The 12,843-nt window shown below is 46.5% G+C and overlaps 2 protein-coding genes across 3 annotated transcripts; both read right to left on the reverse strand.

Annotated features, from left to right (window-relative positions):
• Positions 1–276: 276 nt before the first annotated feature.
• On the reverse strand, positions 277–2,169 carry RPL22L1 (ribosomal protein L22 like 1). The gene is made up of 4 exons (XM_065640111.1): positions 2,136–2,169; positions 1,824–1,916; positions 1,300–1,421; positions 277–529 (listed from the first exon to the last, which is right to left on the reverse strand). The coding sequence occupies exons 1-4, from the start codon at positions 2,142–2,144 to the stop codon at positions 385–387; spliced, it is 369 nt and encodes a 122-aa protein (XP_065496183.1). The 5' UTR covers positions 2,145–2,169; the 3' UTR covers positions 277–384.
• Positions 2,170–6,355: 4,186 nt separating this feature from the next.
• EIF5A2 (eukaryotic translation initiation factor 5A2) lies at positions 6,356–11,102 on the reverse strand. Of its 2 annotated transcripts, none has more exons than XM_065640109.1 (5): positions 10,963–11,102; positions 10,436–10,638; positions 8,776–8,880; positions 7,097–7,228; positions 6,356–6,472 (listed from the first exon to the last, which is right to left on the reverse strand). In XM_065640109.1, exons 2-5 carry the CDS (start codon positions 10,598–10,600, stop codon positions 6,413–6,415), a joined length of 462 nt encoding a protein of 153 aa, XP_065496181.1. In that variant the 5' UTR covers positions 10,601–10,638; positions 10,963–11,102; the 3' UTR covers positions 6,356–6,412. The 2 variants fall into 2 exon arrangements, with proteins under 2 accessions (XP_065496181.1, XP_065496182.1); XM_065640110.1 differs by lacking the exon at positions 10,963–11,102 and adding an exon at positions 10,889–10,911.
• Positions 11,103–12,843: the final 1,741 nt, after the last annotated feature.

A 12,843-nucleotide genomic window follows, 5' to 3' on the forward strand; every position in this document is an offset into this window, starting at 1 on the left:
AAGATGTTTTTTAACTAATTAATTTTTTATTAAATATTACAGAATTAGCTCCTCATAAATTATTTGTGAAAATAAATTGTTTAAAAAATTAAATACTGATGTAACTGTCCTACATATGTCCTGGGCAAAGGGCTCAGCTCTTTTCTACTTGGACCTTCATTGATGCCATGTGGAACAGCCCCAGTTTCTAGCAATGGAAGGAAAACTGCAAATCAAGTGATTCCCCGTGCTGGCCTTTAATTAGAATTTAAGAAGAAGGATGGACAACCAACCACGCTCTGTCAAACAGGGTACAAAATCTTTATTCACCAATAAGTTAAGTGTTCTTATAAATAGATGTTCTAGTCTTTTGTACGCTGTATTGAGTTTGAAGTGAAACTTCAGTTATTCCTCAGACTCTGATCCTTCTTCATCTTGACTGATTTGGAAGTAGCGCAGTTCGTATGTCTCCTTGTCAGACGCGACAACACGTAGCCAGTCACGCAGATTGTTTTTCTTGAGGTACTTCTTTGTGAGGTATTTTAGGTACCTTAAAACCAGTAATTATACGTTAGAACCTTTTCATTTAACAACTCATACTGCTGTCTGCACTCCGCCCAAGACAGGTCTAGCAGGGCAACATGACACTAATTATATCCAGAAATAAAAAAAAATCATATATAACAGATAATAAAAGTATATTTTCTCTCCAGATACTTACGAATTTATTATTTGATGCTTTTTGACAACACAGCACAATACCAGTAACTCAAAAGCATTGAGAATTGGTTGTAAACCTTGGCCTAACACAACAGATATTCATGCATCTGGATCTGTGAAATGAAGGTGGGGATGCAGGGAAGGAACCATTCCTCTAAGCAGTGCACATATCTGTTGCATGATTCAATATACCAGGCAGTTCAAGGCTTCACTTGACTTAAGGGGTTCTTCTGCAATGTGTACTGCGTACACATACTTTTAACACAACCTATTAAGTAATAAAAGTCACCCATGTCACGAATTCAGTACGACTTTTAAAAGCATCTCTTTCCTTAATAACATATTTCCAACAATCTATATAAAGCATCTCTGTATTACTATGCTTACACTAGAGGGAGCACTAATTTGTAATCAAGTCTTCTGTTTTAAGAAGCAATTTTTAAAAAATCTACTACTAGAGATTTGCTTGAATTACATTTTTTAAAGCTATGAGGGTTAGCGCTAACATCTTCTTTGTACACACCATAACTGCACCATGTTCAACATATGACTGTTCAAAATTCACTACCACAAATACAACAAAAGGAAACTTGTGCCAACCTTTTAGAAAATTGCTTCTCTGATGTCACCGTGATCTTGTTTTTCAGACGTTCAATGTGAACGGTGTTGCCCAAATTCCCAGTTTTTCCATTGACCTTAACCTTCTCCTTTAGAAACTGCTCCTGTTTCAACATTAAAGAAATAGAACACTAGGGAATGGCACCCTAGGTATGAACTAGGGAAGGGACCCTAGCCACAGAGCAACATTAAAAATCACCATTCACTTATGTCCTCATCGCAAGTTATTTACAATGCAGTAAGATTTTACAGTGTATAATTGAAAAAAATAACCCCCGTGCTAAAAAAGGATTAAATATAAACCAGTTCTATTAATGGACAGGTATAAACCATCTTGTCTGTAAAAGACACCTAAATTCAAGAAACTTTCAAGAAGTGCTGGTAATTTAAAGTACAACTGTTGATTTTACTAGTTCAAAATGTAACATTTCAACTGCAATCTGTTATCTTACTGCACTAAGGCTGTTATATTATGCAACATAAGTATGAGCAAAACCACGACTTACAAAATTCCCAGAATCAAAAATTCCATCTTCCACAGGATGGGTCAAGTCGAGGCAAAACTTCCACGTTGACTTCTTAGATTTCCTGTCCTTTTGCTAAAACACCGAAAAAAACCCCAACATTAACAACCCACACCCGAAAAGCTTGTTTTAGAGGCCGGCCCCTCTGACGGGCGCCGGTCCGGGCAGACACCGCCTGGAAAGCGGGGCCCGCTGCAGCCAGCCTGGCCAGGCCCTCTCGGGGAGAGGTCCGCTGGTGACGGGCGGCGGGAGGGCCGCCAGCGGCCCCGCAGCCCCTCGCCCCGCAGCACCCACCGGCGCCATTCTCCCGCCGCCGCGCTCGCCGAAAGGAAGTGGCGCCGGCCACGCCGCGCTTTTATAGCCTGCCGTGACGCCACTACGCAAGCGCGCGGGGCCTGGCCGCGCAGGGCACGCTGGGAGGCCTCGCGCGCTCTCCGCCGCACAAACAGGCACCAGGCGCGTCTGTAGCACGAATGAGTCACCGTTTTTATTTATTTCCCGGTTTTTATTTCTGTCGGACAGGAACGCAAGCGTTTCTCTCGCTCTCGTACAAGTGGCAGGCCACGCCGCGCCGGCGGTGAAGCGTCTGGCTGACAGGAGGGGCCCGGTGAACAGCCCGGGCCGGGCTGGAGCTGACGGATCATCCCACGGCCCATGAGCAAAACCAGCTGCCCCAGCACCCACACTTTATTATTTCTGGAGCAAAACACACATTTACGTCTTTCCCCCTATCGTTTGCGTGGTGTTGGAAATACAGCTCCCAAACCACGCAGGTTTGAACCATGAGAACCAGCATTTCCCCGTTCACGCAATTTACAGGGGTCAGTTTTTGCCATGTTCAGTAAAACGACTCGTCGCCATCGTTCCTCTTTCCCCCGCCTTTTGAAAACGCACCAAACAAGCTACGCTTACAATATACAGCACAGGAGAACCGTGAAAAGGGGTTTTCTGCGACACAGCGCTACATAGCAAGTATTTTTTTTTAAGCTCACAAACCAAGTTACTCTCAGATGCCAAATACCGTAGGGCCAGACTGCAGAGGCTGGAGAGATTTCCAACACCCTCGGTGCACCGTGCTGACCTGCTGAACGCTCCACCACCCTCCCACCACAACACCTCCAGGGTCTATGCCTTCATTAATGACATACTCAAAATATCCTTAACAAGGTCTCTTTTTTTTTTTCCTGAAGTTTAGTTCTACTGTAACAAACTACATTCTAAATTACTCAACCAAAAAAAAAAAAAGTGGGATTGATTGAATTTTGAATTCTGTAAAACTGACCTGCAGTAACCATATGAGTTTGAGCTGTCAACAAATTTGACTTCTTTACAGATTATGTAAAATTACCTGTATTGTGAAATTACAGACCGTGCACCATTTCTGGGTACGTTGTGGATTAGAAAAACCTGCAAGAGGCTTGAAAGCAGTTACGTTAAAACAATGAAACTCAGCTAACTTCTTAAAAAAAACAGCCCTGAGAACATGGCTCAACTAGCAAGAGCCTAGTTGAAAAACCACCATTATAAGCAAAAATTGGAAGGATCTATTGAAATCTTAAAGTATTATTTGCCAACATTTGAGGCAGGAAACTCTGCAGTCTTTCCAATTCTGTAAAGTAAGAAGAGAAACTCAATGAATTGGAGCCATTTAAAAAATGCATTATTTGGAGTGGAAATACTTTTCTTCACCTCCTAGTTTTCACAGCCTCTAAGCAATTGCATCAGTTATTAGAAGGTTATAGTTTTCTGTTTCGACACAATTTAAGCGTTAAGACAGTACTACAGAACAAGTATACTGGTAAGATTTGTTTTAAAGTAAAGCTATGAAAGGAGGATTTCCCTAAGCATTTGGTTGGGGATCTTAAAAATACGCATCTATATGGACTACTGATCACAAACAGTTTGTTGCGAACGATTCTGACAGTAAACTGAAACATCTTACTTTGGAAAAAATGCCTCAAATATTCATGTCCTAATTGAGAAGCAACTTTTAGCCTTACTGAAACTTGGAGATTATGCTTAAGACTCATGCTTATGTATTTACCTATGGGAAACTTCATGCATGACAAGCCAATGCTCTGCACTTCTATAGTGTTTGAAGTGCTTCACAAAAGACAACCAAGTATATAAGAACAAACCTATAATGAAGTACTTAATAATTTAAATCTTGCAGAACTGAAGGTTGCAATAGAAGGACATCCCTATATCCCAAGGAGGGCTCTTCCAGCAAGCTGGAGATCATAAAGCCTCTCTCTTTAGATTGCTGTAGTACCTAAAAACTCCAGTCAGACCAGGACCCCACTTGTAGGAACAGGACAAAAAACAGCCCTTGTCCCAGAGAGCTTCCAGTCTAAGCAGATGCTTAGATTGTGGGCCAGTGGCATCAAATACCTGTCTTCCAACAAGGTTTTAGAGGACAGACAGGCACCTGAAGGTAGACTAAAGCACTACCAGAACAAGGACAAATCCAAGTCTTGTCGTTTTCGAGCATATTATAAGTATTTTAATGTGGCGATAGCATTAGAACTTGCATTAGTTTGACATAGCAACCTGTGACTTTCCATCTGACGTCACACAGCTCAGCTTGCTGCCAAGACCATCACCAGTGGTTTTACAGATACCTCCAAAGCCAACAAAGCCCATCTGTCAGGTAGCAGTTTGATGGAGAGGCAGAAAGGAGCATAGTGCAGACTAGCCTGAGCTACTCAGCATGCACTTCAAAAGTATTTTCAACACACTTCAATCTCTTGCAGCTACAGCTTTTTTTAAAAGGTATTTTGCCATTTCAGTCAAGGTGCTCTTTATAAAGTTCACCTGCAACATGTATTGCGCTCGGCAAGAGCATGTGGCAGTATCCTCCTTCTGCCAGGTGTCCCAGGTAACTGTGCTTTATTACCAGAGTATATTTATTGCTGTCTTTATCCTCACTGTACTGCTCTCCCCATCACAAGAAGCCTATGGAAAATGCATGTTTTTGCCATCTATGTTAGACCTCCAAGATTTGCTAAGCCCTGCCACAGTATGTACAAGGGCAGTTCAGGACAGTTGCCATTAGCCCTTTGGGAATTAGAGAGTACATACTATTAAGCTGAAAACATTTTAAGCAGTTAACAGCAGCATGAAGCCTGAATCTTGCTGCCAATAGCATGTGAATTGTGCATGCTCTCTAGGGCAGCATGCCACGTGTTTACTAGTTGTCCTCTGTTAGGCAACAGCCACTGAAGCTTAAGGCAAGTTCATGAAACAATTTATTGACTGTGAAGAGATGTTTGAGCCACAGGCTAGGGAAGTTTCCCACTCATGAAGAGTCACCAAGTCTTAGAATTCAAGTTGAACGCCTTAAACAGGAGTAGGCTAGTTATCCTTCCATGACTAGTTCTGTGAAGCCTTGTGTTTGCCTGTTAAGCTACTAACTAGTTAGAGGCATGCATGCGTGTTTCAATGACTCGGAACTCCCTTGGATAAGAGCTAGCTTTCATATCTACATAGCAATTTATTAACTTTTATAGTTAAGCCATGGTTGTTCGGTGTTGTCTGTCAAGTCTATATTTTGAAAATACAATAGCTTTATTTTTTTTAAAAAGAATCGCATGCATTTAATTTAGGCTCAATGCTACAGTTTGTCCCACTTTTTGAAAAACATGTGGTCCCTGTGCTACAAAAATATGGTCTGAACCTGAAGATTAAAACCTAAAGCTGGAAGCACTGCAACAGATTCCCATGGAGTTTGTCACCCTTTTATAGTTTAAGATAATAAAGGAAAGCAATTGAACTGCATTTTTCTATTTTATTTTTCAAGTCTGACAAAGGCCTCGAGTGAAAGTCTATAGCTTTAACATCCATTCTCACCTTTGTGTCCCCTTGACCTCACTATATCTACCCAAAATTTCAACTGCCTGCCTAAACCACAGGTAGGCTTTGACACCATTTTATAATTACAATAAGCCAACAAGTTGGCAAAGAAGAATACAGAGGTAATACAGTTAAGTTGCACGTGGCCACTGGGGCTTGGTCAAGCCAGCTGGCATTTTTGATCACTTGAGTTTCTTGGTCTAAAAGTTGCGATTGGCACCTACAGTTCTGCAAGAGTCCCAATCCACAAAATACTTAAGCTTTCAAAAAAAAAAATTTGCTACTTTTATTGTCAGTTCTACCTAAACACGTCAAGAAAAATACTATTTGTGCTCTAGGTCACTTTATAATCCTAGATACCTACCAGCTTATCTAAAAGCCCCTGAATACTGTATTTTGTCTGTTCATACAGACAAACACTGTTTTGCTCAAGCAAATAAAAATATATCCACTAGTAACACCTGATTGGTTTCTTAGATCCATAGCTGAAACCCACAGGAATGTTAAAATAGTTACAATTAAGGAATTAAAATCTCAGTGATTTTGAAAACTGCCAGTTAGCCTGCAACACTAATCCAGAATCCAGCACTGCTTTTTAACAATTCAAAAAAGAAATGAGGTTGCTTGTGAAGGCCAGAGCTTTGGTGACAATAAGAACCAAATTTATAGATCTGTGGTTTGCCCAGACCTGAGCACTTGCCCGAGCCTGGCGATCCTCTTTATTTGCAAGGCTTTATGGCTACAGCACATTCTTCATTCATTGCACTTATGACGGATATCTGGAAGAAAAAGACAGGTAGGTGAGCTCCAACCTGTGCCAGAGGAAGTGCTCTGAGAAGTTACAGACATTCACACTTTAATATCTATCCCATCTGTCTCGAGAAGAAAGAAGGAAGCTGAAGCTGGCAAAATCCAGTCATTATAAGACTTTCCCACCAATTTGCTTTTCTGCTGGCAGCTTGAGGTTCAGAGGAAGACAAACGAGCTCCTGCAATAGAGCTAAAGTAGCAAATGGCATGGCCGGTGTAGCCTACAGTCTGCAGAGCTCCTTGCAGACAGGTTTGCTAGCACAGCAACTACCCGGGCTACATCGCAAAGATCTACATTTGGTCCTGATTAACAAAGCCTGGAGGCTCCAATCCATGCCATGGAGACAGCACTGACAGAATTTATCTAGACATTTGAGGGACACCTATATCACCTCACTGTCAACTGAGCTGGGCTTCAGTGCCCTATTAAGTGCTCCAAGCCAAATGTCCTTCTGCATCTCAAAGGACCAATTCCCATATTTCTAACCCACCCTTCATGGAGAGATACAAATGATCAATATCAGAAGATTACTTCTTCTTTGTATAATCAAATGGAATTAACCATAACTCTTCTCATTAGCCCTCTACATTTACCTGCACATCTTCATTGGCATTGAATTTCCCTTCTATTTCTTTGCCAAGATCCCCTTCTGGTAACTTCAGATCCTCACGAACTTCACCGCTTTCTGTCAGCAAGGAGAGATACCCATCCTGAATCCCTATCAGCTGTGAAGAGAAGTTCACTTTTAGGAAGTTTTAACATCAGTGGTCAGTCACTAATAGGCAGAAGCTGAAGATAAGCAAGAGGTACAGTGAACTCTACCTGTTACATTAATTCTTTAGTACTGTGTTTTGTAACACTTAAGAACCTAATTTTTAACAACAGTTGAGAGGACAGAGTTAGAGGCAACTGTAGCAAAAGCCGGTCTGCTATCTGAATCACCAGAACCCTGCTGGTTACTTCCTACTATGTGGGGCACTGCAAAACCCATCCTTGTGAGTCAGAAGATGTGCTCCTTCCAGGTCACTGGTTCAGCTTTTTACGTCGGCAAATTCGAAACGGTAACTAGAATGGTGGTCACTGAACAGCATGTCTTTTGTGAAGTGTATAAAGTACATAATGGTGAACTGTACACTTCTGTATCTTCATTTGTACAAAGAGAAACCATCATTTATATTAAAGGCTAATGAACAAATTAGGGAACATCCACCAAGTTCTGGACCACTTCTATAACACTGTTTTCAGCCTAACTGAAAGCCTGAGGTAATGGGAACAGCTCTTTTGACAGAACAGTTTAGACAACCTGGAACATGTAACAGTAAACCCAAAAGGCAGCCCTGACAACTCTGATAAACAGCAAGCATTTCAGTAGCAACAAGGACCCAAGAACATGAGAGAAGGATCACCAAGATAACATTATGAATCTCTTGAAAGGTCTGAGCCCTAAGACTCGCTAGTCACACTTTATTTAAACAGCACCAGCGGTCCTGAAGAGTTGCTAACACTCTGAACTTTGGCTTTCTCAAGCAATTGCAGCTTTCTGACTGACGTGGATGTATCGGTTCCTAACCAGAACGACTCCCACAACAATGGGAAGATAGCCAACTCACTATCCATGTCACAGAAGGCGTTACAGAAGTTTGCCAAGTTCCCTTCATACCTATATGTCAGAGCACAGCACAGGAGCACCAAAATTATTTGAGATCAACTAAAGCCAGCTTCCAGACAAGAAGCAGAAAGTGCTGTAGCAAGTCAGAATTGGCACCAGGTATAGCTTAAGGCTGTCTTGTTGATTTGTCTACACTATGTAAGGGTGAAATTGTAAATGACGATACACCCTTGGATTCAAATTTACTTGAAGTGAAATCTTGATTATCCTTTAACTAATAATAACTTGCAGCAGAGATAACCTCTCTCCAGATTCTAAAAGATGCCAATACCGCAAAGAATAAAGAAGTGACCTTACAACATGAGCCAGAAAAAATGATGTTCTAAATTATGTCTATTACCTGTCATTTCTAAAGATTGCTACTATAACATGAGGCCATTAGCACAGTAAGGAGCTCTCCATCAGTGGGCTCTGACAGTTTTAACAACTCAGTCAATGCTACAAGTTCAGCAACGTCATGTCCAGACAGGCAAGTTCAATTAATAAAGTACAGTTGTCAGAATTAATGAAGAGGCAAGTTTGGGGATGAAGAGGAGTTTACATGTGGTATTAGGAGTAGAAAGCCTCTTAATGTGTAGGAGGACACAATGACTGTTAACTCACCTGGTAATCATTCCTCTTGATATTTGGAACATCCATGTTATGAGTTGATGGGCAAATATCTTCATATTTTTTGCCAGTGAAGATATCGATACCAACCAAGTGGACCTACAGGAAAGTAAAAATGGTTACTGTTGGTCCTAGAGAAGCAAGGTGCCATTGACATCAGCGCTGTAGGTTCCATCCAGTTTTCTAAGAGATCGCATGTAATTCCAGATTCTGCCTAGACCCTTTGCTTGTGGTACAAAAGCAGCCCAAGCACTGAGAGAAGGCCTCTCATACCCTTTTACAGGACACTACAGAAACACTACACAAGAACGAAGCTCAGTCACTGTTATCTTCATAGCTGCCTGTAGTTTTACAACAAACTAAAAGTCAGAGAATGTGGCTGTTAAGAGAATGTTTAAAGTTCTAGTAGCTTTTCTGAGAAACAGAGCAGTATCGGTGATGATGTGAAGGTTAAGAGAAGAGGTGGTCATGCACAGAAATTAAAGCAACTCCCACCTCCCTTCATGTTAGCAACAGCTGCCCACTGCAGCCAGCACTTGTATTACCAGTTCTTGGGTCCTTCCACAACTGTTTCAGTACTTAAAAAAACTGAATCAGTCTAATAACATAAAACACAAAACAAACAAACAAACAAACAAGCCCCCCCTCAACAAAAAACCCCAACCAAACAAAAACCAAACACAAACACAATAAAACCCACCAAAAGCAAGCAAGCAAAACACGCAATGGGAAGGAGCAAGGAAAAAAAAATCCAGCTAGGGCTTGGTATACTCTAGGTTTGACAAATTATCATACAAGGTTGTGAGAACTTACAACTGTAATTAGTCCATGGTTGTAACAGATCTGTCGCTAAACTCAATTATACCCACCAAAAAGTGTTGCTGAATGAATAATGGGGGAGTCTAGCCTTGGTCCAAGCTCTGGACAGCTGCACAAACCAACTGCTTAGGCAGCAGGACTGCAGCCCCAGACAGTGGCTAAGAATGTCCCTGCTGGGACGCAGGAGGGGGAAGGTACTCCTTGCTCAATGCTGAAAAAAGGAAAGAACCAGCAAGGCCAAACTGGGTCAGCGTAGGCCCACAGAGGTAACGACTGTCCCCTAAGCTCTTCTGGATTGCGTAGCAGAACATGGGCACTTCTAGTAAGCACTGAATTCGAGTGCTGCAATAGCAAAAGTCTGTTAGCCCAGGCAGACACAGAACTGCTGTGGTGGGTAGCGACAGCACGATCCAACCACGCCCTGGTGATTTCATCAGCCCCCCCCTTCCAGAACTTACTCTACCCCCACTACAAAACCAGCTTTTATCACTATCAGCGTTAAAGCTTTTAAACAAATTTGGAGGGAAAAAAAAACCACAACAAAACAAAAAAACCCCACCCAAAACCAAAAAACAAAACCAAAACCCCAAACAAACAAACAAACAAACAATCATGTCCTCAGTCCTTCCTCCCTTCCGTGACTGGCAGCCCTGGAGCTAACTCTGGGCTGGAGAGACACCCGAGACGCTGCCGCGAGAAGAGCGCAGGCAGGATCCAGAACGCTGTGCCAAACGAAATGCTGCACCCTTCCCCCCGGCCAGCGGCCCTGCAGAGACAGCGCCGGGCCGGGAGCTGCGACACACGGGGCCCTGCGGAGCCCGGCCGGGCCGCTCACCTTGGCGTGGCCGTGCTTGCCCGTCTTGGAGGTGGACATCTCCACGATCTTGCAGGGGCGGCCCTTGAGCACCACGAAGCCGTTCTTCCGCAGCGCCGAGCACTGCATGGGGTAGGTGGAGGAGGCGCCGGCATCGCCCGTGGTGAAGTCGAGTTCGTCGGCCATGGCGGGGTCGGGATGTGGGGGGGAACTGGCGGCGGGTGCTGCACGCAAACGAGAGCGTCGGCCCGGAGCCGCGGCGGCGGGAAGGGCCGCGAAGGCGGGGCGGGGGGGACCCAACCGCCTCCCCGCGGCGAGGGCAGCGCGATGGCGGCGCCCCGGGGCGGGGAGGCCCGGGCCGGGCCCGCCTCGCTCCGCCACACGTGCCCGGCGGGCAGAGAGCCGCCACGTGCCGCGGCCCCCAGCACCCCCTCCCCCCCCCGCCTCCGGCGGCGGCGCCCGCCCCGGCCTCACCCTCCCGTCTTCTCAGCGCCGCGGCCCAACCGCCACCCGCGCGCAGCCCCGAGCGCCGCCGCGGCCCCTCTTACCTTGCGAGGCCGGGCGGAAAGGCCGGGCGGGGCGGGGCGGGGGCACGGCGGGACACGGCGCCGCGCACACGCGCCCGACCACTGCGGCGGCCGGCGGGAAGGGGCGGCGGGCGGCAGGGAGCGCGCGAACCGCGCCCCGCCCAGCCCCGCCCTCCCGCTTCCGCCGGTCGCCGCGCTCATTGGCCCGCGCTTCCCCCCGCCGCTCCCCGCCGCGAGAGGGCGGGGCCGGCCTTCTCGCCCCCTCCCCCCCCGCCTGGCCACGTGCTTCCCGCGTTCGCCCACCCCGCGCGCTCGGCCCTCCTCTCCCGGCGCCTACGGAGAGCGGCTGGGCTCAGCGCGCCCGCGCGCCCGGCGCCATCGCTACCGAGGCAACCCTGTCACCCCGCGCGGCGCAGGCGCGGGGCCGCTCCTCGGCCGCCAGGCGGCGCTGTGCGCCTCCTCCCGGCCGTCCCGCCGCCATCTTGGAGCCGGGCCGGGCGCTGCCCTCAGGGCCGGTCACGTGGCCGCTTTCGGGCTGCTGAACGGGGTCCTCGCAGAGTCACAGGATCGCGGAGTGCAGGGGTTGGAAGGGACCTCGGAAGATCATCCAGCCCAATCCCCCCGCCGGAGCAGGAACACCCAGATGAGGTTGCACAGGAAGGCGTCCGGGCGGGTTTTGAACGTCCCCCCCCCCGGGCGGCCTGTTCAGGGCTGTTAAACGAGTTGTTAAAGAAACGGGTGTTTCCCAAGCCCGGCGGGATAAAGGGTCGGCTTGAGAGCTGTTTGACTGGCAACACAAAGCTCATTTGTCCGCCTAATATCTCGCCTTTCAGTATAATCAGAAACGAGAGTGTTCTGCAGGTGCGCAGCAATGGATGTTAAGGGGCCGGGGCGGCCACGGCGGAAGCTGCTGCTGAGGAAGGGGCGCGAGGCCGAGGTGGCACGGTGCCCCCCGCAGCCCCCGCAGCCCCCGCGCCGCCAGGCCTGGTAGAGCCCCAACAAAAGAAGGACGCGTGGTTTTTTTTGTTCAGAGCGCCATGTCAGATGCCGTAACGCCTTTAGCTGTTGGACCGAATTCACCTGAAAACAGTTCTGAGGAGCTGCAGGTGGACGGGGCCCAGCCCTGCGCAGAGCTGTGCGGGTCACCTGCTTTAAATACCAGATAAACAGCAAAACGCAGAAATTCGGTGGTGTGTGTGGCGGCGTTGTCAGACCTGGCCTCTGCCCTCCCTGCCGTGTGCCATCCTATGTTCTCTGCCCCAACATCCTGAGTTTGTCGTCTGTTTTAATGGGGTGGCTACAGGAGTCAGTTTTAACTTCACACTTTCAAATGGTTTCTGAGAGATTTTTTATTTAATACGTGTTAATCAGCGTGATCTGTTTGCCTGTGGTCCCACCCTTGGTTACATACATCTCACCCCAGATTGTACAGCGTGTACCCAAGGAGATCTGACCGGCTTTGATTTACACAGGGCCCCTTTGTAACGGTCCAGCCCATCAGGACAGGGACTCTTCTGTGTCACCAGGGTTTTCGGTGGATGCTGTCTCACCCAGCCTGCTCTAGAGATACGCATTACTCTCTGGAACTGCCCGTTTTTCTTCTGTGTCAGCTGATAAGCAGAGGCTGGGGCATTCTGTTAAGTGTTTTTACATGTGCAGTGTGTGTTTGTTTACCTGCAAGTGTGTGACTAGTTGCATGTGCTCTAGGGCTTTTTGTTTTCTAATAAAATACTTTGGCAGAGAACCGCCAGCTGTTCTGAGCCCAAACTGGGGCAGCCTGGAGCTAAGCACTGATGATAATTTCTTTTCTCAGGTATTGGGTTATGAATTTGCTTGATTTTCCACAACTATCAGATTCATTTTGGATGACTGACGAGATCTTCTGTACTGAACCACATCTTT

The sequence above is a fragment of the Caloenas nicobarica genome, chromosome 8 (assembly GCF_036013445.1).
Source record: "Caloenas nicobarica isolate bCalNic1 chromosome 8, bCalNic1.hap1, whole genome shotgun sequence".
NCBI lineage: Eukaryota > Metazoa > Chordata > Aves > Columbiformes > Columbidae > Caloenas > Caloenas nicobarica.